The sequence below is a fragment of the Stegastes partitus genome, unplaced genomic scaffold (assembly GCF_000690725.1).
Source record: "Stegastes partitus isolate 25-593 unplaced genomic scaffold, Stegastes_partitus-1.0.2 Scaffold163, whole genome shotgun sequence".
NCBI lineage: Eukaryota > Metazoa > Chordata > Actinopteri > Pomacentridae > Stegastes > Stegastes partitus.
In genome coordinates this window covers 494,110-516,431 of record NW_007577894.1, presented here as the reverse complement: position 1 = coordinate 516,431, position 22,322 = coordinate 494,110, and the positions used below count along the sequence as shown (strand labels likewise).

The following is a 22,322-nucleotide window of genomic DNA, read 5'->3' as shown; positions in this document are numbered from 1 at the left end:
GCCTGTTTTCATTTGCTCTTGAGATCCCGAGCGGCTGAAAAAAAAAAGAAAAAAAGCGGCACAATTTTAACTTGTGAAAACTTCTTTAGTCACAGAGCTGTTTTTTCACGGAGTGTGACTTCATGCATAAATTTCCACATGCGAGCCAGTAAGTATATTAAAAACTCATGGACAATAAACAAAACTTCACAAACTCTCAACCTGAGTAGACCGCTTGCAATGACACAAAGAGCCACTTCATTTCTCCTCTCTTAATCTGCCAGTAGCCTGTCCCTTTAATAGCACTGCTTAATTGTAATGACCGTGTCTGTTTGTCTTGGGATGAATGAGGCTCTTGGATAGAAGGGAGGCGGCAGGCCTAGACCACATCAGCAAAGGCTGGGCAGTGGTGACGACTAACAGCTCATCAGTATTGGAGACGAAGGGCACCTCATCAAAGACTAAATCAACTAAACTGTCCCCCCACAGATTAGAACCACGAGTGGCCGAAGCCTCGAAGCAATGACTTAGGATAATCTTAACCTCACCAAAGCCTTAACTAATATGAAGAGAAAACACAAAACTAACCACAGATTGTGTCTAGACAGAGCCTTAATCTACTCTGATGACTTATTCTAAGAACTTGCAGATGAGTATATTGACATCACTGGTCTAATTTAGAAAGAATGTTACACATAAAAGCACGCGGGCTCACAAAACACGTACACGCTTTGATAAAGAATAATTGATGTATGCCGCATGATTGAAAACCTGAGAAATTATATAGAACATAGAAATAAAAAGACAACTCACAGCAAAAACTAATGTTTGCCATAAAATTAAGATTCATAGATTGTTGAGCAAAAGTATGCAGACAAAAAAAAAATGGCTTCAGCAGGACACGCATAGTTTTATAGAGACCCACATAAATCAGCTTCGAGCTCCAGAAGCAGTTAATTTTGAAGACGTGTAACTCTGATAGCAAAAAGAGACAGTGCGTTGTTTTTATTCCAGACTTTGAAGTGGCTATTAAAGTGATGCCTCAGGAGCCAAAAGCTCTGCAATATAGTTTAGTGTCAGAATGAACTTTGCCTCAAAGGTGATCAGTAAAATCAATTCTAAACCGAGCCAACCAACCAAGGTCAGCTGGTTTCAAACTGTACCGATTTATTTACATGAGCCTGGATGATTAATTGAATGGACGTGTTGCATTTCTTTTTGTCTTCTTTTATTACATTGCAGTAGAGCAACAAGGACTTAGATATGCAACATAAGAACAGTTCAATTTAATAGCTGACAACAAGTAATGTTGCCCAAACTGGTAAATCTGGTCAAATAATGCGTTTTATATGCTATTATTTCTGTTACATTTGTTCATAAAAAAAACTTCATCAGATGAATGTAGGAAGACAATATGATTGGTGGAAGGTGATGAGAAATGCAAAAAATAAAAAAATGAATTCAAAACAACTAAAACAACAACCATAAGATACTTAACTATAAATATGAAGTTCAAAAATCTCACACAAGGTTTGTAGTGATTATCAGACATCGTACAATGGAATCCCACTAAAGTTATGTATGCATTTTCAATATTGGACAAGCTGCTTGGAAAGTAAGAAGCTAAGCTAGCAGATATTCTACTTTAAGTGAAGCTTCACTACACAGAAGCTACACCAAAATGGAAAAAGCAACTTTATTTATTAGTTTAATGCTTAATTTCATGAATTTGCTGCCTACAGTCTGAGTGAATCCACAGTAAAACGTGCACATATGCATCTAGTTATCTCAAACTTTACCCGGAAATCCCAACATTTACCACAATATTACCTGCTCTTATTGACACATGTGGGCCTATGATCCATGTACAGTGCATGCAGCATTTTCCAGTGGTTGGATGAAGTGGAATGGGTGAGTTTACTTTAAATACTGCATTTGTTTAGATGGACAGGAGAGCAGGTACAAAATAATAATTAGCTCCAGGGATAACTCCAGACTGCAGCATTCATTATGGCATGTGATGATAACACTAGGTTTGATGAGAGGAGCAAAACAACATGCCTCCTTTGCATTTCCCTCACTGCCTCAGTTGATGTTCCTGCATGATGAAAGCATCCCATAATCCCGCTGGAATGACAGTGGACAAAACATGGATAAGAGCGGGGAGGAAATTGCAGTACAAACAGCCTGATGAGTGCCAGAGACACGGCCCAATGAGTATGGTCTGATCTGTGTTTGCACAGGACCGAAGCATGCAGCTTGAAACTCAAAGGCTTTGTGTGCGTGTATGTGTGTGTGTGTGTGTGTATTGAGCAACAAGTTGAGGTTGGTGTGCCAACAGCCAGCGAGGGCAACAGGTGATTCAGGAGAAGACATTTTTTTGCAGAAATGGATTCCCATGGGATTTGTAAGCACCTTTTTTCCCTCTCTACTTGTTTCCTCTCATACATCCCAGAGGTGTGATCAGAATGACTTTAACTAAGACCTGTTGTGGATTATTGACAGGCAGAATCTGACTCACAATAAACATCTCCTTTTTCACATGAATTGAGCAAGGCACTAGGTTTTGCATGATAATCTTTTCTTCCTCTCAGAAAGCATCTAATTGCTTTGGCTGGTAAGCCCACACAGAATGGTATGCAGTTATGAATGGTGTGTTTACGCAGGTCGTTTTCATGTGAAGTGTATGTTTGCTCTCATATTGCATATAATTTGCCCAATAACACTCACATCTGCTATTAACTTACCACAGAGTTACTTCAGGCAAAAACACAAGGAATTAACTCTTTGTGTTCTCGTGTGGACAGCAATGAAATGAACAACAACAACAACAAAAGGCTGCAGTTTTTTTCGGCTCTAACTTTAGAATTAAGACTTCAGCCCGTGCAGAGTGCAGACATGCAAAATATTATATTAAATTGCTGCTTTTTTAACTTTATATATATAACCACCCAGCCACTGGCCACAGATACAGATATTAAAAAAAGATATTCACATCCAAAATCATTGTTAGAGCAGCAGTAATAGGGGGATTCTGTCTATTCCCATGCTCGCATTGTCCCTCCACACACAGCCATGGCTAAATCAGTGGCGCCACAGCCGCAGAAGCAGGTAGTAATAAGGCTCTGGATGGTGGCCCATAGATGTGTTAGCTGATGTGTTACTCAGAGGGGCCCTATGAAAAGACCCCAGGCGCCTATCCCAGTGCCTGTCTCCACAGCACTAAGCGACCATTAGGCTGGATTTAAAGGGCAAGACATTTAGGCTGCTGTCATCTTGTGTCAGTCCACCACAGGGACCGCGCCGTGGTTAAACGGGCTCGTAAATAAACACCACAGGCATACAGGCAGGGAGCTGGGCTGTGGTGCTGCTGCTGCTGGTGGTGGGGGAGTTGACCGCAGGTTTGGACCAAGACTCTTTTCAACGCCCCTCTCCCCACCCCCGCCAGCAGCTCCATGATTGCCAGACCTAACCTTCAACTTCATAAGTCATCGACTAGACTGACAGCTCCCCACACAGTCGCTTTGTCCCGGCCTCGCTTTCTCTCCTCCGCCGCTCTTTCTCCTCCTCTCCCACAAACACACACTTTGCATCTGCCTCACACTGTCCCTCTGGCTCGGCTCGGAGACAACACCACCACCATGGTGGCGGCGACAGCAGTGATGGAAAAACTGAGGGCTTCTTTCTGAGCAGCCCTGGGGTCCCACCACCCCTCCCCGCCCCAGCTCCTCACCCTCTGTCTCTCCCCTGTCTGTCTTCTTCTGGAGTGGGGACCACACAGATGTTCCAAACCACATCCAAGCAGTCTGGCTGTGATGAGCACATTTGCACACAGAGTGTAAGCTAACAATCTGCCAACAGCTAAAATGTGTCTGACTCTGGCCTAGCACTAATCTTTGTCTAAGACAACGGCCACTGGAACTAAAATTGAAGCTGCTTACGTAATTCTGGTAGACTTACTGGGAGACACACACACATAATGGCAAATTATCACATGGAATACGGGATGAGCTGTTGCTTTGGAAACAGGGTGAACAACTTAATACCTCTGGGTTGCCTATTGAAGACTCTCAACTGTCAGCAGTAATGTTTTGATGATCAGAAATAAGACCAAGTATAACAGTGTTTGCAGAAAGGCTTGTGCCTGAAATCACTCAAGAAATGAATATACTGAGCAAGAAAGCCATGGATTAAGAATGTATTACTGTCAGGAACAGCTTAAATGGTGTGATTCAGTCAAACTCCACTGAATAAAGAGGAATATAATAAGAGTTACTGAATGCCACGTCCTCTTTGAGTAATCAGCCATCTTTACCAGCCTCGCAGACATCAATGCAAGTATGTCTCAGCCCCTGTCATTTAAAACAGCTACTGTTTTAATGCACCAAAAACTAGTCAAACCCCTCAATTACTCTTCATGTGAATACTGTGTGTGTGTGTGTGTGTGTGTGTCTGTGCGAGTGTGTGTGGTGCGCATACTCATCTGAAGTCTGTGGTTTGGTATGGTTTGGCGGGTGTGGGAAAGTGTGGTTAGAGCTACACTCACACAAATAGCGGTTTTCTGTGTGAGCAGACAGTGAAATTCTCATTTTAAGACAACAACACAGTGTGTACCTCGAGGCTCGCCAATGGCCAAACCACACAATGTTTAAATCATTTTGGCTTAATTGCTTTTTAACAAGGCTCCCTACTGCGTTGACATTATACATTAACACTGTGGGTGCTGAAAGCTCACAGTCTGACAAGTTTTGCCACGCACAACTGCGTCTGACTCACAATAACACAAGAGAGGCTTTTTGAGAAAAATTCCATTATGCGCTGTTTATGAAATTAACAAAGCGAGCAGAAAGAGCCTCCAAACAGCATTAAATTCTATTTTTATGCCGTGAGATCTATCAAAATCGCATCAAAAAACAGTGGCTTCACGTCCTGGAATAATGTCTCCACTGTGTCTAATAGGCTCAGCTCCCACTGCAGACTCGCACAACTGGCAGATATAGGATGAGATATGATCTGACCTTGTATCCAGTGATAGAGCGGTGCATGATACATGGTACAAACACAGGACTACCAGTCATAAACCCCTTCATTAGTAGAGCCAGACAGTGTGGAGCATGTATTTTACTACACACCCAACATTTCGGATAGAATATAACCTTTGGGCGGGATGTTGTAGGACTGGGCTCACTGAGCTGCACTGTGTGTGTGTGTGTGTGTGTGTGTGTGTATGTCTGTGTGTGTGTGACCTGTCTGTCAGTTAAACCTTACTTTGGGTTTTGAGTACATTTCCAAAATAACAATGTGCAGCATAGAAATTATAAAGCACTCAAGATGTACAATATATAGTTATGGAAACCTAAAAGCATCTGAGATGACTTCTAAAATGGCATTAAGTCAGATGGCACACGCTTTGCACACACAACGGTCGGCGAAGGTATAGAAATGTCAAAACAAAACATTCGGAGACATCCTAATATCCTTGAATTAGTTTGAAAGCAGGTCCCCAGATAGCTCTGACTGCGGTCATCGGGCGCCTATTTTGGAGAGGCACAGTCTTAAATAGCTGCAGGAAATGAGGAGATGATGATGGACTTCTACTCTCTGCCTAAGCACCGCTCTCCGAAAATAAGAGTGATGTGTTGTTTTGTACATGCCAGAAAGAAAAATGAAAATAATCAGATTAAAAGAAACGTTAGCTAATTAGGCAGGCAGGAGCAGCAACAAGTAATTGATGTAAACATTATCATTACGGCCTTATTTCCATATGGCAAAAGCATAAAAATTTAATTAATTTAATGCATATTTGACTATGATTTAATGGACTGCCACAAAAACAAAGAAATTAAAAAGCATCAGCCAAAGAAAACTTTTGTGTCAACAAAAAATGCGCAAACAACAACTACTTAGCATTTTTTATGTTGCTATTTTGGTCAAAAAAATGATCAGCTCGCCCATTTTCGGTTCTTACTTAGTGGAGTAGACTAACCCACAAAAGATAAATAACCAGCCGTGCTGCAGTGCCACCAATATCTAAAAGACTGCAACAGTCAAACATACATGATCCTTAATTTCCATCAGTGTCACCTCTTTATAAACAGTTTTCATCACTTCATTTGTTTTCTCATGCCACAGGCAGACAGCAAGCGACAGCCGTGAGTTTTAGGCGCCATCTTGTGGCTGCCTGCGTACATCTGTGGTCACATGAGGCGAAGAAAATGCATCATGAATTAATTAGATGCTTTCAGAGCACCCTGGGCACCTTCAAGGAAAACATCAGATTACGCTTTCTTTAGTCTTCTAATGGTTTCACCTTATTTCTCCCCATTTTCTGCTTTGATACAAAGTTTGGAAAATAAATGCTCAATACTTATATGTAAATCAAATAAATGGCTTGATTTCCTTCTTTCAAATGCATCAGAGTGTAAAGCAGCTAAAATAACAGCTCGGCACTGGTTTATACGGCAATGAGTAATGTGTCTGGGAGCAAATGGTACCACATTTCTAAGTCATCACAGTATTCATTATCGTCCCTCTGTTGCTTCATTGTTTTATGATGTGAAAATCAAATGTTGTGCAACTATATTTTGCAATAGTGGCATCAGGAAGTCCCAATGACTGACAGATAATTAACATTTCGGAACTACAACATTCAATAAAATCCAATTACTTCGCTCTTCAAGAGGAGCAAAGGGAAAAGAAAATACAAGTGAATTCTTGGAAACGTTGCTGGTGTCAGCTCTGGCAGAGCAAATATATAATATGATGCAAAGCCAGTGTGGGAATAACTTGCAGGACTGATTCCATGCATGCTGCAAATATTTTGGTCCTTTGAAAATAGTCTTGTTAATGATGTTCTTGCTGGCTCTTTCTCATTTCTTTGGCTCCCTTTCTGTGGATGCTTCTGTGGGGTCATGCAGGGATTCCCAAACTTATTCTCACTTGGCTTCCTGTGGTATCTCTGCGATCAGTTCTGACTCCGCTGCACTGATGTGCTGAAATGTGCAGATGTCGGGTTAAGTGTAATTTTAACAGGTGGCTCAGCTGCAGGGCAAAACCGAGAAGGTGAGAGCCAAATTGATCACCGGGAAAATGAGTGGCTTCTCGGTGCCCCGAAGAGAATTCACATAATGTTTATGAATTGCACTTAAGTGTGGTTAATCAAGTTATGGCCGATAGGGAAGCTTTGATGGATTTAGCATCGATCAGGAAAGGCCAAAGCTCCTACAATAACATCACCTGTCAGCAGGAGTAATGAACTATTGAGAGCTGCAACAGCATCAGAACTCGATAAGTGTTTCAGCTGTGTAAGCAATATAGAATATGGCACGAGAACAATACAAGAGAGAATGCAACTTCAACTGGCACTGATGAAACAAGAAGGACAACACTTGCTGTCGTCTCTGCTCCACATGTTGGGTATATAGTCTGATAAACTGATCAATCTTTACATTGTGTGCATCTTGTTTACCATATCCCTATAAATACAAGGGTAGACCACCATATCATCGCCTCGCGTTCTAAGACCTCGAAGAGGGAAACTTTTGGAAATGCTGCTGACCCAATTCAGTTTAAAAACTCCGGGGATGCGCTGTAGTCTGGGCAGGCAGAAATAGAGACTTCTGGAAACGATGACGTGGACGTCCATGTTTGCTCCCTAATTGGGCCTCACCTGTCATGTGTCGTTTCCTGATTTCGTCACACTCCTATCGCAGAAGAAAACAAACCCATTAGCAAAGAATAACAGCGGTCAATTCAACCCGCATAATGAAGTGCAGGTGTAGCTTACCTTGTTGTCTGTCAACAGTTTGTTGTCGTTGCTGTTCTTCCTCTGCAGTATTCTCTACAAGCAGCCAACCCCATGCTTCCTGTTTACACTGGTACCCGCACGCTGTGAATGCTCATGGTAAATGCATTTTCGAGTGCGGTAGTATTCATGTAGATTATTTCTGCAATGGTGCTAAAATGCTTGTTTGTTTTTAAAATGTCATTCAGAAATTAAAAAAGTGTTCTTGTGGCTCTTGGGAGGGATTTCTGTCTGCATAGTTCACAGTGTGTTCAAACATTAAAGAAAGCCTTATATGGAAATGTCTGTCTTCACTTCAGTTTGATTTATATCGCGCCAATTCACAACATATGTCACCTCAAGGCCCTCACACAGCAAGACCTAACAATATTTTATTATGGAAAGAATCCCAACAAAGCCAAACAATTCCCTTTGAGCAGCTCTTTGGCAACAGCCATAAGAAAAAAAAAAACCTCCCCTTCACCTGGAAGAAACCTCCTGCAGAACCAGACTCATGGAGGGCGGCCATCTGCTTCTACCAGTTGGGGTTGGGGTGAAGGGAAGAAAAAACAGGATGGCAGATAGAAAACAGACAATGCGTAAGAGAACAGTTCATACTGGGGAGGTCGGTGAAGCCGGTAATCACAGATCAGAAACATGTAGCTCTAGACAGACCCCTACAGAGAGGACAAACGACAAACTAAAGAATAAAAAAGACATGAAGTTTGTAATAAAGGCTTATAAATCTATGGAGAGAGAAAGATAGGAAAGTCGATGAAATGCTTCTTTGTGCATCCAGCCTATGTCTACAGCAGCATAACTAAGGGATGGTTCAGGGTCACTTGAACCAAGCTCTAATTATAAACTTTAAAAAAAGTAAAGTTTCAAGCCTAAAAGTAGAGAAGGTGTCTGCTTCCTGAATGCACCCTGGGAGTTGGATCCACAGGAGAGAAGCCTGATAGCTGAGGTCTCTGCCTCCTATTCTTTTTTTGATAACTTTATTCAGCACTTTAAATGAAGAAAAGTCAATCTTTGACTACTCAAGACCTGTTGCACAAGTTAAATATTTAAGCGATTAATTTGAAGACAGGTGACGATCTGAGAAAAGTATGAAAAGTCTGTCTTGTTTAGCAGAACTGTTCCATCTTCATACTTAAGTTAGAGCACTGAGGTCATCAACCAGATGCTCTTGGATGTGTGGAGTTCTAGACACAAATAATAGAGGTGATTGGACCTTTGACTTCTCTGGGACGGTTTAGTTTTTCATGCAAGAACTGCCCAGACTTTAGAAACCTTTATGTCACTGCTGAAAACCGACCTTTTCTCTTTGGCATTCCATCCATGTTGAGCTTGCCACCCTAACCCTCTTTCATTTTTCATTATTGTATTTTTTTCAATGCAGATTTCGTCAATGTGTTTTACTGTGTCTTATAGGTTGCTATTTATTTAGGATTTTACGGCTCTTCCACTCCTGTTGTATTAAATGTGCTTTATGTAAATAAATTTGACTTTTCTTGACATTAATCCCATTGAGACCCTTCAGATTTATCCTCCAAGTCCTTGTGCTGATCCTGACCTCTAGCTTGACCTATAAATGGATTGTCAAGATACTGGTTGTTTCTCTCTCTGTTTTGTATGGGAACAACATACAGACTTGGTTTGGTTTAATCGTAGACTACTTTTCTTAACATGTATAAAACTCTTGGCTCTGCTTTATTTATGACATACATTTAAAAAAAAAAAAACATATTTTACACAGATTTCAGCTGAATTCATGAATTCACTGTTGAGTGAATGAAGTGAGACCACTGGGAACATCCTGGCATTACATGAACTGTAATCACAGCATCCTGAACCACACACAAGCAACAACACTCCAGAACCAGGAAAGCATGCACCTTGTTTGTCTTCAAGGGAAATTATCAGAGCTAAAAAACAACAACAAAAAAAAGAGACCTTCACCTCACAGCTTTACTCTTCATCAAAGAAATGACCTGTACACCAGATGGTGTATGTTTGGTATAAACACTATTGCACAGCACCCTCTAATGTGGCTCCACTGTAATAACCAACCTGCAACCAGCCTCAATCTACCCTGCAGCTCCAAACTATTCCCATCTGTCCCTGTGCTGGCTGCAGGGCAGACATGATCTAGCCTAATGAGTAAAAAGCCAGAGTTCACTGAATAACAAAAATAATGGCACATTGGATGCTTGCCATGAGGTGCAATTTCACCAGTAGCTACGGTGTGCACCCAACAAAAACACACAACTCATGGCCTGTTTTTTCGTTCGGGATAATCAGATGTATGGTAACGTGATTTTTTTTTTCTTTTCTTGCATTGACATCCTCAACTGATTTAAAAAAAAATAAAAAATTTGAACGCTTAAGTCATGAAATGGATGGTTTTATTTTGGAGTCAGGCTCTGGTAGAAGTGATGAGTACAACCCACCAGGTCTGAGCATGCAATAAGCAATGGTGACGGATAGGTATTATGAGGAGTTTCCTCCTGCCTCCGTTGGGGATTTGTGATAATCTCCTTTAGAATGAGTCATAGGTAGATTACCATATTGCCTGCTGTAGGGCAGGATATCCTATATAGGCTATGCTAATAGGTGAAACTCAGGAGGCCCGCTGGTGGACTTGGAATGACAACAGTGCTTACCTGTACTTGGGAAGCACATTCCCAAGTGAGCATTAATGTATTAGCCACTCCTGCTGTGCACACAGAAAATCAAATCTGCATGCTTATGTTATGGCTTCACCTAACAAACATCTCTTTACACATTTGTGACATACGGTATTTACCTATGATGTAAGTGCGGCTGCTGTATTTGCTTTGTCACACACACTAAGGAGTAAAGATCAACAAACACGGACCTACTGATCAAATAGTAATGTCATCGCCGTGCCTACTTTGTGCAAAGACCATAGAATTTTTATGGGGACCCTCTGTTTGTTTTGTATAAATATCAATGCAGTATTTAAACACAGCATTTGCTCGTCTTCCAAGCCTTTTGAATCATCGGTGCTTCAAAACTGAAGCCGCAGAATAATTGATGTGCCGATTCTGTTTTTCAGCACAGTTTGCCAGTGTAGCAAAGAAAATGATTCATAACCATGAGAGCTTCTTAATTCCTCATGTGGATTATGCTATTAAACATTAGTGCTAAAATTAGGAGTTATACTCTTTGCAGTACTACCATGAGTGTGTTAGAGTACATTTTTTAACCCTGTATTGAACAGAATTTTCATCAAATGCAATGAGATGGCATGAGAAATGGATTTGATGAATGCTAGCAGGGCATCATTAGCCCTCAGGGTTATTACATATTAGACTATTGACAATTGTACATGTGAAAAAAAGAAAAATCTGAATCTCAATTCCGACTCAGCTTCAACTCTTGTTTTACATTCACTATGAATATTTGATTACAAGGTGATATAATATTGATGCATTTCTGTGAAGTTGCTCCCACTTCTTCTTCATGTCAAATTGAATGTTAAACATATCAGGAGCTATGTGGCTCTATCTGCTGCACTGATACTACATCCTTAGCACGCCAATGAATTTGTTCACTTCTTGAAGAGGTGTCGGGCGTATCTCAATGCATATATTAGCTCTTTGCTCTGATTAAACGAAGGGCCAGAAACAAGGCCTCAAAAGACCAATTAGAATACGCAAGCTGTCACAAGCTAGCATACAGACAGAGCATGACCCTGTTCCTTTGTTTGGTGCATACATAGCACTAGTAACTTTGCAGACTCCCTGGTGTATGAATAATCACCATCCATTAAATCTTTGGAGATTTATGAATCTCTGTGAAGCACAGCAGTATTTCTGTCATGATTTACATCCACAGGCCTGTTACAGAATTACTGCTGCAGAAAATGACTCCACATAAACACAAACTGTGGCAGAACCTGTTTTGCATGATGTATAAATACATTTAAATGAACCCCGAGGTAAAGATTATATGATACAGGGGGGTACAGAAATATTGCCTGCTACTTCTGTGATCAGTTCATAAAACTGAATTTTAAGGTATCGAGCTGAGAATAATGTCCAGATCACAGTGGCAATAGGAGTTTACAGGTACTAAAACTAATGGCTTAGTCGTATGTTTCAAACATGTGCATTACGTTATGACAACCTCAACTGTAAGAATTAAGTAGAAAAGCATCTGGACATCTGCATCTATATCTACACCCAAAGAAACCTCTTCATAGAGGTCCACTGAAGGATTCAGAGGGATCTACTGGCAGAAAATAGTGTAGAATTACCTGAAAGAAAGACTCATTGCGTTTTTGTTTGAGCCCGTCTACAAAGGGAGCTTAAAATCTGTGAGCCAGTCCTTTTTCATGGACTCCACTACGTTGTATCGCCTCGTTTCTACGGTAGTCCAGTGTGGACAGACTGAACGAGCGTTAGACAAGGCATTTTATGGTTTTTGTGGTCACTGTAGGTTGTCCCATACTCTTGACAGGGCAAGCTGAGGCCACATTGGACCATTTAGTGAAGGTCACAAAAACTAATTTTCCGACTAGATTGAAAATCTATACTGTGGCACAATAGAAGTAAAAGTGAGATGGGAACTACTTTTTTTAGTATTTCAGCACGCTAAATAGTGGTAAAATACAAATACATGTGCAGCTGATTGGAATTATTTGCACAGGTTGTAACCCAATGTGACATCTAAATGTTGACCTGATGCTGGTGACGGATAAAAAAAACTTCAGATTGGAATAAACGTGCTAAATTCATGGCAAACATCCAGCACTTGTTTGCTGTCACATGTAGTCATCCTTTGGTTACCATGAATATCTGTATAAAACCTCATGACAACCCTACCAATAGTTGTGAGACATCTCGTTCATGATCAAAGGGTGGACTGACTGTCCAACACTGCCATCCACAAAGCAATGCCCAGAGCATGACTTAGCTTTTTTTGAAGCATGCAGTCACTTGCAGATGTCTGCAACATTTGTTCAACTGCTACAATCTCAACTACTTAGGAGAAATGTATGCACTTATCTCCATTAATCTAATCTTTCTATACCCAGCTAACCATTTAAAGATGAATCTCATCAGAAGACATTTTGAGAAGTATGGATAAAACACAAAAAGGATTTCAGTTGGATGATATATGTGTGCAAGTCAAGGTCACAGTATGACAATAACGGACATTTAATGTTACCAAGTAGTGAATTTAATCAATTATTCACTATTCAAACTGAAATAAAATGATCTAAGTGATGTAATTTGTCTACGGCTGTTTTCTAGATCACTTAAAGTACTTAACTAAAGATGGAGTGGCAGACAATAAAAGACAAAGGGGGCACCTTGCATAACTTAAAATGTAATAACATGTAAAACAGTCCCATTAGGATGAAGATGGATTGAGAGATGTAAATTATATTTGCGAGTTTATATCTCATCTACCAAACTAATTCTTCATAAGAGAGCCGCTTACTGCAGTAATCCTCTTCAGAGGCGTACATCTCATTTTTCTTACGAGACAGGCGCTCATGGCATCTTGAAAGTGTTCGTGCACCAGATTTTGAAATGTCTTGCTCAATACCTTGTGCAGGTTGAGGCCAGCTGGGGTTTAGAAGATTTCTAAAAACTTAATGTCTCCTCACATTTTCTAATCTTATTTTCATCCAGGTATAATAACACAGGTTTAATTTATCATAGCCTCAGTTCTCCTTAATGTACCTGTTCATGAATTGCCGTGGTTTTCTAGAGATCAGAACAAAAAGATCATTGCATATTTGCAAATTAGGGCTCTCTTCTTCACCCCTCTCTCGCTCCATCTAGAAGCCTTTTACTGTTGTGACAGTTAACAGTAATGAAACTTCAGATCTGCTTAGAAATTTCCTGTAGGTGTGCACCGTTTCATCATCTTTAGACAGTTTGGCTCTATAAATAATAAATGCAAATGACAAGTAAATCCCATTTGAGGAGACATTGGATTGTGGGTTCTCTCGAGCTTAACATTCATTAAGAGGGATATGTCCATTCTTAATGCTCTAATTTAATCTACTAAGTGAAATGATCAGGGTGAAGAGTAAAAAAAAAAAGGCTTTGGAAGTAATCCTATGAGAGACGGAAATGCTTAGTAGAAATGCCTCCATTATTTATTGGGCCAGTTTTAATCCAATTCATCAGGAGAGATTTACAAAAAGAGATTTGTGAGGTATGTCCTTGTGTTTGAGAAGACGAGGGCACAGATGCGTTACATATCCAATGCTAATTATTTATCTCTCTGGTTAATAATGTGGTTTTCATTTTGAGGTTTTGTTAAATAGTACATAGAGCACGAGTTCTAAAAAAAAAACACCACCACATGATATTGTACCCTAGAAGAGCATCGTGCCCCGAACTGGGTTTGTGGAGTGCTGTTCTCCTGTCAGCAGGGGTAGTTCCTGTGAACGTGCATGCAGAGTGGAACAGGTGGCTCTTGATAGACAGTGAACACTAGAACACAAGGGGCACAAATGACAAAGAAAGCAGGTTGATAGTCATGGTTTTTTTTGCAGGTCTTGCTTCCATATTTTTCTCTTCCTTTTTTTTTTCTTCTTTCCCCATCAACACAGTGCAGAGGTTTATTTTGATCCTTTAGGACACTGGGCTTGTTGTGGTGGAAACAAGGTTCCCTCCTGACCTATTTTCCGAGCATCTTTTCAAGCTATTTCACTCCAGCATTCAGCTCCTGCTCCTTTCACAACGTCAGCCTGTAAAGAACTCTGTGAACTTGACTGGCATTCTCATTTTTTGATTGACTGCAGGACATGTTTTGTAAATGCCATTCTGGATGTGTAAGATGTGTCACTCTATGATAAACCAAGAAACAAGCTGAGAATGTAGCTGCGATTTCCTGTTTCCATTTTGCCTTTTAGGTTACAATTATTGTTAAAAGCTTCTTTTTTTTTTTTCTTTTCTGCCCCTTCTTCTTTTTTTTTGAAGTTTGTGTAGACAGGTGAGAAAGTGGGCTCAATACTGACATTTTCTTGCACTTCCAGGCATACTTCCCACAGCTTTTTAGAGATACAGTCGCCATGCACATCCACATGGTTGGTGAACTGTCATTGCTCTTCTTTAAAGTGAAAGCCCACTCCACAGAGAAGGCCTCATTCTGAGAGACCTCTCTCTGCAGACGCCGCATTGTTATGAGATTACTGCAGAGTTCGACTGCTGTGTGCTACATTATATTCCAACTTTCAGCGCCTATTATACAATTCAATAAGTGTATCTTTATAACCCCCAAACATAACATTGCTATAAAGGCACACAATGATGTACTTTAATGTTTTCAAAAGTGAGAACTGCTATTAACGTCATACCTTCACATTGAATATAAGGCAAAGTTGCAGGAACTGTCAGTGCCTGCAATTATACTTCACCATACACAGTAAAATAGGTTAGAGCTTTATTGTTGAATGTGATACATTTTTTTGGTATTCCTTTCATTATCATGACATGAACAGAGCGATTCTGCATCATGTAAAGGGATTAAAAATACCACATTCTGTCGGTACAAACGTTCATATAAAAACACTATGTCACACTGTCATGTTTCACTGTCGAAACACAGCGATGACAGTCACGTGGATATCATGTCTTTAATGTCATATGTTAGACTCTCCATCTCTGTTAGATACAAAATAGACAAAAATAATTTCATATATTTTTCAGAAATTTTCCAAAAACATTGCCAAGTGATCACAACATAAAATAATTAATGACAATCTGGATTATTTGCAAGTAAAATGCCATTAGCAAAATAAGTTTCTTTTACTGTATCATAGACTATATAATTCACAATTTCTTCATATGTTCACCATGATTTCTCTGTAAATATCTTCAGTATCATAGTAAAATGAACAACAATCTCTGTGATCTGTTTCAGGATTAAAACAAAACAAAACAAAAAAAGAAACTGAAAGAAGAAAGCAAAACAAGGAATCACTCAAGAAAAGAGGCCCGTCTTCTGTGTCGAATAAAGCCTTAAAATTACAGTCAAGCACGGTTCACATAAAATTTCATATTTCTTTGAGGCACTCATTGCCTTTCAGCTCTATGTTCCCATCTCTAATAGCCCTGCCGGTGATAAACACTTGGTACAAGTAAGCTTTAACGTATTATGATTAAATAAAATTTGAATCTAAGTGCAATCACCTGTCATGGACAGTGATTGGAGCTTATCCAGCTGAGGCACACATTTGATGATCATTTCCTAAACAGAAACATGACAAAGATAGGAAAATAACAAAAAGGAAATTCATTTTCTGCATGGCCAGTCAGAGTTTTGTCATTGGTATGTGCAGGCTGTTCCAGGGTCCCATCCACAATTCCTCTTCATCTGATAATGTGTGGTCACTGTGGGACTCCAGTGTCTCCCGACTGTTCTTGTGGTTGTCAACAGAAGTCTCTTGCTGGTCATTGACACATGGCCCACTGCTGTTTCTGTCAATCATGGCCTTGGCAATACTGGTTTTGGACCCGAAACTTTTAAGATCTGTAACTGTGGACCCGAGGGAGCCGCAAGAGGACCGAGTGTTGAGGTTGACATCCATGTTAGATGGAACGCATGTACCAATTCCATTTTCTGTGTCGTTTCCCGAACCCTCAATGCTAATAACCGGAGGGGGTTCTTCATGAGTCACACCCAACTTGTTGAGTTTTTCAAAATGCTTACCCAGCCGGCACGGAGAGCCCATCTTTAGGTTGTTTAGATGGGGCGGCCGCCGAGTTCGGACGATAGTGCCATTCTGTGCGAGGTAGATGTTACCGTTGATGTTGCTGTGGCTGTTGGGGAGTCTGCTCCGTTGGGTCTCCGTAGTGCTCTCCTCTCCCGTGGAGCTGGTCTCATTCTCCCGATCTACCACCAGCTTAATCCGTTTCTTTCTCCCGGGCTGAGGAGGAGAAGGTGAGGAAGTCAGGGTCAGTATAATGTTCTTTTCAGACGGTACAGTATAGACAAGTTTCCGTGAAATAAAAAATGCAAACAAAACGCTGCAGATATCAGTGTTATACATCTAAAGAATGCTGTGATGTATAATCAAAAGAAAAAAATAAATAAAACTCTTGTGAGGACTACGATGCACTTAGACATTTCTTCCTCAATGCGGCTGGTTATGAAGAGTTATTCTTCTAAAAATGTTCATATTCTGACAAATGTGAAAGAATATATTCATAAAATGAGAATAAACCCCCTTTTATGATAAAGTATCTCTGTTCTCTTTTAGAACTGAATTTATGGTATGAAACCTTGGTTTTCTACGGAAATACTGTATACTAACTGTAAGAAATAATTTCAACATCACATGAAAACATTGTGAAAGCAGATAGGATTGCAACATGCAAAGTCTCACAGCAGAAATAGGAGCATAATGTTATACAAAAAGCAAAGCCATAAAAACACACACAGGAGACATCAGAAAGAAGAATAAGTCAAAGATGTAAGAAAGAGAGTCAGATTCAGATATTTTGCAGCAGGAAACCACCAGGGCTTTTCCCTGCTCAAGGGAAATGAGGAAAAAGTGGACGTTTGAAACACTCTGTAAGGCAAGCAATATTTCTTCACACCCATGCGAGGGTAATTGATTTTATTCACTCTTACTTCACGGTGGACAATATATCTCTCTAGAAGGCAGTTGCATTTCCTTCAGACTCTGAATCAGCATCTGACGTTTCTTCGGTTTCTCCCGAGCCCTTTGATGCGCTGCCGGCTGCTGATCCAGAGCCGCTGACGGAAGATTTGTCAGAAGAGATGGCGTCCTCGTCCACCTCAGTGATTGGGGACAGTCCTCCGTATGTCTCTACGGAGGTTTCACCCATGCTTCTAATCTCAGAGCTGTAAGGGGGACTAGTGTAGGAGGTAGAGGGTCCAGGGTCTCCAGATGCCACGCTGGACGTCCTAGACGAGGTTTCATCACTGGGTTCGCTGGTAGACTCTTTGCTCTCATCAGCAGTCTCAGATTCTTCCTCGTCCTCTTCTTCACTCTCCTCTGTGATTGTGTCTTCAGATCCACGGCTCAGGCTGGACTTCTGGGAACGCCGGCTGCCACTGGTGGACCGTGAACCAGCTGAACTTCCCTTGCTGCCTGAAGAACTCTGGTCTGACATCTCACTGGCCGGTGTCGATCCCCCACTGAGGTCTGAACCAGATGTTTTTCTCTGGCTGGACCCACGAGATGAAGAACCTTCACTGCCTGAGCCTGACTCGGCCTCTGTCTCGCTGGCCGTCCCCGTCCCTGACTCGGCCTCACTGAGGTCCTCACTGGACTTCTCTGAGGTAACTGCTGATGACCTGGTTCTCTGGGATGATTTAACGCTTGAGCCAGACAAAGATGCAGCACTGCTAGCACTACCGCTACCACTCTCACTTGCACTTTCACTTCCTCCACTCCCGCTCCCGCTACCACTCCCACTCCCACTCCCACTCCCGCTACCACTCCCACTCCCACTCCCACTCCCGCTACCACTCCCACTCCCACTCCCACTCCCACTCATGCCAGAGGCGCTGCTTCCCTTGCTGGTCTCAGTAGCTGAAGACCGAGCAGAAGACCCACTTTCTCTAGTGCTTCCTGAAGCCTCTTCCTCCTCAGACTCTTCATCAGAGTCTTTCTCTGTTCCTGAACTCTTTTCTGTGCTTGTTTCCTTCTCAGTGGCTGTGCCTGTTCCTGATTCTGTATCCTTCTCAGATTTGGACTCTTCCTCAGACTCTGACTCTTTCTCTGTGGCCGATGACTTGTCTGACTCTGACTCCGATTCCTTCTCAGTCCCAGATTCTTTCTCACTGACAGATTCCTTTTCCGTCTCTTCTTCATCAGATTTGGACTTGCTTTCCTCATCAGAATCCCCCGGTTCTTCATCAGGCTCTTCCTCAGAGTCCACAGTGCTTTCATTGGCATCATCCCGGTCTAAATCTACTTTGAGATAATCTCTGTCAACACTGCTTTTCTCCGAGGATTCCTCATCAGAGCCCTTCTCCTTACTGCTTCCACTTGTACCTGCCTCTGGCTCACTCTCAGTCACACTAATAGACACTTTAGACTTCCTTTCATCCTCAATGGTTGCTTGTGAGTCCTCCTCATCTCTCTCACTGCCTGTGGCCGAGCCACGACTCACACTACTCTGAGACTTCCTCCGAACCTGCAGCTTATTGCCCAAGTTGATTTTCTTCAAAACTTTCCCAAGCCGACTGCGAGTGTCAGACTTCCTGTCTATCGGTCCCGTGAGCGCCGGCCCGTCAGTCAAACTCTCCCGGCTGTCAGTATGTCGGACTGACATCAGTTTGGCGTAATCCTTGTCCTTCTTGCCGGCGCCAAACATCTTGAACATTTTGGCTTTCTTCCATGGAGACGCGCCAGACGGACCGGCATCAGATGGCTGTTCTCCCTTGCTGGCCGCCAGGAGTTTGCTGAGTTTCATGACAGACTTCAGCTTCTTGGCAGCCTTTGAAGGCTCACCCTCCGCTGCTGGCTCAGCTTGTTCAATTTCATCCTCTGGCGGCATGTCCCTAAATGCAACCCTCTTCGGTGGACCTCTCCCTCGCATGCCACCACGGCCTCTGCCTCGGCCCCGGCCCTAAGACAGTCATATTTTATTTAGCAATTTTTCTGTCATGGTAAAGCCACAATGCTGGAATGTCACACAGGGTTGCCACTCTGCTATTTCAATATTACACTGGGCACACAACCTATGAAGGCAATAGTTAACATTCATGACAATACCACTGAAAGTATGAAATTTACATCCAAGGAAAGGCATTACCTCAGGGCCGTGTGGACTGTAGTAATACCCATCATCCTCCATGATCACCTCTCCATATTCATCATACATGGGAGGAATCAGCCTCCTCCGACTGCCATATTGAGGAAAGTCATACCTTAGTAATAGATTCACACAAGATATGAAAGATGACGTGTTTCGAATTACTGTGCAGTATGTTAACCATTAGCTAATGGTTACAGTAATCCTTCAAGAAAACCAGATGGCATGAGAAACAATGAACTAATGATAACATGAACAGAATGAATAAATAAAAAGCCATTAAAGAAATGAATTATTTAAAAATGAAACACCTTGAGTATCATGTTAGGCGCCCATCATCTAATATAGTGATGCTCATAATTCAGCATTGAGCAGAGACATTAATAATCGGAAAGTCAATAAACTCCTGACTCGGTGGGTAAACTCCAGAGTTATTTAACCCATAAACTTGTTGATTATCTGCAGTATTGATTTTGTTACATACAGTACAATCTAATTTGTCCAATAAGTTATAAAAGGGTTCATTTATTTCTGTTTGTAATTTTCTTCATATTTTTAAATTCTTCTCCTGAATCTTCCTCTGTTATATCAGGCTGCTACTATTTATTAGTGCTCTTGGTTCTTTATTTCCAATATTTGGGAAAATCTTTGGTCTGACAGGCAGCAGATGCAGAGATGTGAACATGTCCTGTAATAAACAACACCTAAAAGCCCATTTAGACACTTGACCTAAATCAGGTTCCATAATGCTTCTTCAACATGCTGTTTTTTTTTTGTATTTGTCTGGCTACACAGCCTTCATCAGGGGAGAATTAAATAAAACTTTTTTATCTAACCACACTATCCTACCAAACAGTGTAGTGGCCTGTAGCTGTGTTTTTCACCAATTGCCATTAAATTAAAAAGCAAGAGAGGAAGAGATTTAATCTTTCGGCTGTTTTGGTATTTCAGTGTTGATGGCCAAATGTGCAGAACAAGATAACGCAGATGAAAAAAAATTAAGGTATAAATTGGAGATCTGAAGATACAAGTTAATTTTTAACCACGACTAGGTTTGTCTTCAATAGTGAGAGAGAAATAGTCTGACTGATATTTAAAATATTAAGTATTATTCTTGCTCTTCAACACTAAATTAGAGAGATGCATGAAGGAAAGAGGCCAGCGGTAATTTGCATCAGTGCCACCTTCTGAACATACAAGATCCGCTGTAAGGACCACACGGTCCACTGATTGCTGGATTAAAAGCTTAACCGCTGGTAAAGTGTGCCACTCACAGCAAATAAAAACAGATCAAAGGCCACAGTGATGGTACACTCATTGGCAATAGCAGCTTTAACAATGAGATGTGTGACATACCATTAAAAGATAATTACAGCTCTTCGCTGATGAAGGTCAGTGTGATTCAGACACAGTAATCAGAGTTAGTAAAGGTGACTTGAAAGGTAGGCAGATGAGTAACTGCAGAGGTAATTACAACATCTAATTTCACTACAGACAGTTTTTAAACATTTGTAAGACCTTCTTTCAGTGATTTAAGCATGTAAGGTGCAAAAAGTTCTCATAATTTTGATAAACTTGCAGCTTAATTTCCCAGAGTGGTGCAAGTCACCTGCAACAGAGCAGGATCGTTTAATGAATAACAATTTCTCAGCATCTGCTACGGCTTTGAGTTCCATGTTTTTCCTCTTTAGACCATATGGGCGTATAACAGGCACGCCAAAACACTTTCTATCCATTAAGCTATGGGAAAGACTTTTAGGCTCTCAGGTGCCCAACTCAAGGCAGCATAATTGATCTCATTTGGTGGGAGTAGTGAGGGTAAATGCTTGGATGGTATGTAATACTGAAGGAGCAACATAAGTTATGCTCATAATTTTACTCTGAACTTCTCTGAAAAGCTCTCCATCCCCCAAGGACCCGCTAAGAACTGGAAGGCAAGGTTAGGATAAATGTGTCCTAATGATGTAATTTTTTTAAAACTTTAAATGAACCAATGGAGATCAATTCCATGGATTAGAGTACAACTGATGAGAGATGAGACAGTCAGTGGGCTGCATGCTCACCCTTGGTCGTAATTATAGTAGTCCTGCGTGTAGTAGTCCTGGCCTGGATCGATACCTGACTCCATGGAGAGCTCCTGCGTTTCAGAGAGGCAGACACAGAAATTACTCAGCATTCCTCAGAGAAAGACAGCAGGAGAAGAGCAACAGCAGCACACAGGGTGAGTATACAGCTGAATGACTACTATCCCTGTGAATTAAGAAAAGCAGGAGTGTTTCTACCTCAGGTCTCAGAAGAGATGGCCTCAGCAGTTGCTGTTGCTGCCAAAGATTAGTACAGAAGAAGGATAAGGTAATGGAAGTAAGGGATGGTCAGGAGAGACACAATCATAAGGAAGAGTTCACTCTGTTTCATTTTAGATTTAACAACCAGGAAACGCAGACTTCTTTAATGTTCACTGCTAGGTCTATGTTATACACTATGGAGGAGAAAGGTGAAAAGACTGATAAACTATTGATGGAAACACGCAAAGAAGAAGAAGAGGATAGAATCAACCAAGCAATGGAGAGATGTAAGAAATGAAAAAAGAAAAAAAACCAAAAACCAAAACAACAAAATGCTGCGTATATGGATACTGACAGTTCACAGAATTTGAAATAGTGACAAAGATTGTAATGTCAAATGTTGTCAGACAGAGTCACTTTGTTTGGTCCCTGATTGAACAGAGAAGAAAAACTCATTCAAATGCTTATCTGCTATTTGGCAAGAACATTTGT

The 22,322-nt window shown here is 41.1% G+C and overlaps 1 protein-coding gene across 1 annotated transcript in view; it reads right to left on the bottom strand.

The window, feature by feature from the left end:
- Positions 1-17,219: 17,219 nt before the first annotated feature.
- Positions 17,220-22,322, bottom strand: part of LOC103355668 (protocadherin-15) — a 212,537-nt gene continuing 207,434 nt past the window's right edge. Inside the window, exons 35-39 of the mRNA XM_008279539.1 lie at positions 21,828-21,866; positions 21,609-21,682; positions 19,546-19,660; positions 18,255-19,359; positions 17,220-18,170 (exon numbers count right to left, since the gene is read on the bottom strand). Coding sequence (XP_008277761.1) covers positions 17,413-18,170; positions 18,255-19,359; positions 19,546-19,660; positions 21,609-21,682; positions 21,828-21,866 — 2,091 coding nt within the window. The 3' untranslated portion in view covers positions 17,220-17,412. The remainder of the gene's footprint in view (positions 18,171-18,254; positions 19,360-19,545; positions 19,661-21,608; positions 21,683-21,827; positions 21,867-22,322) is intronic.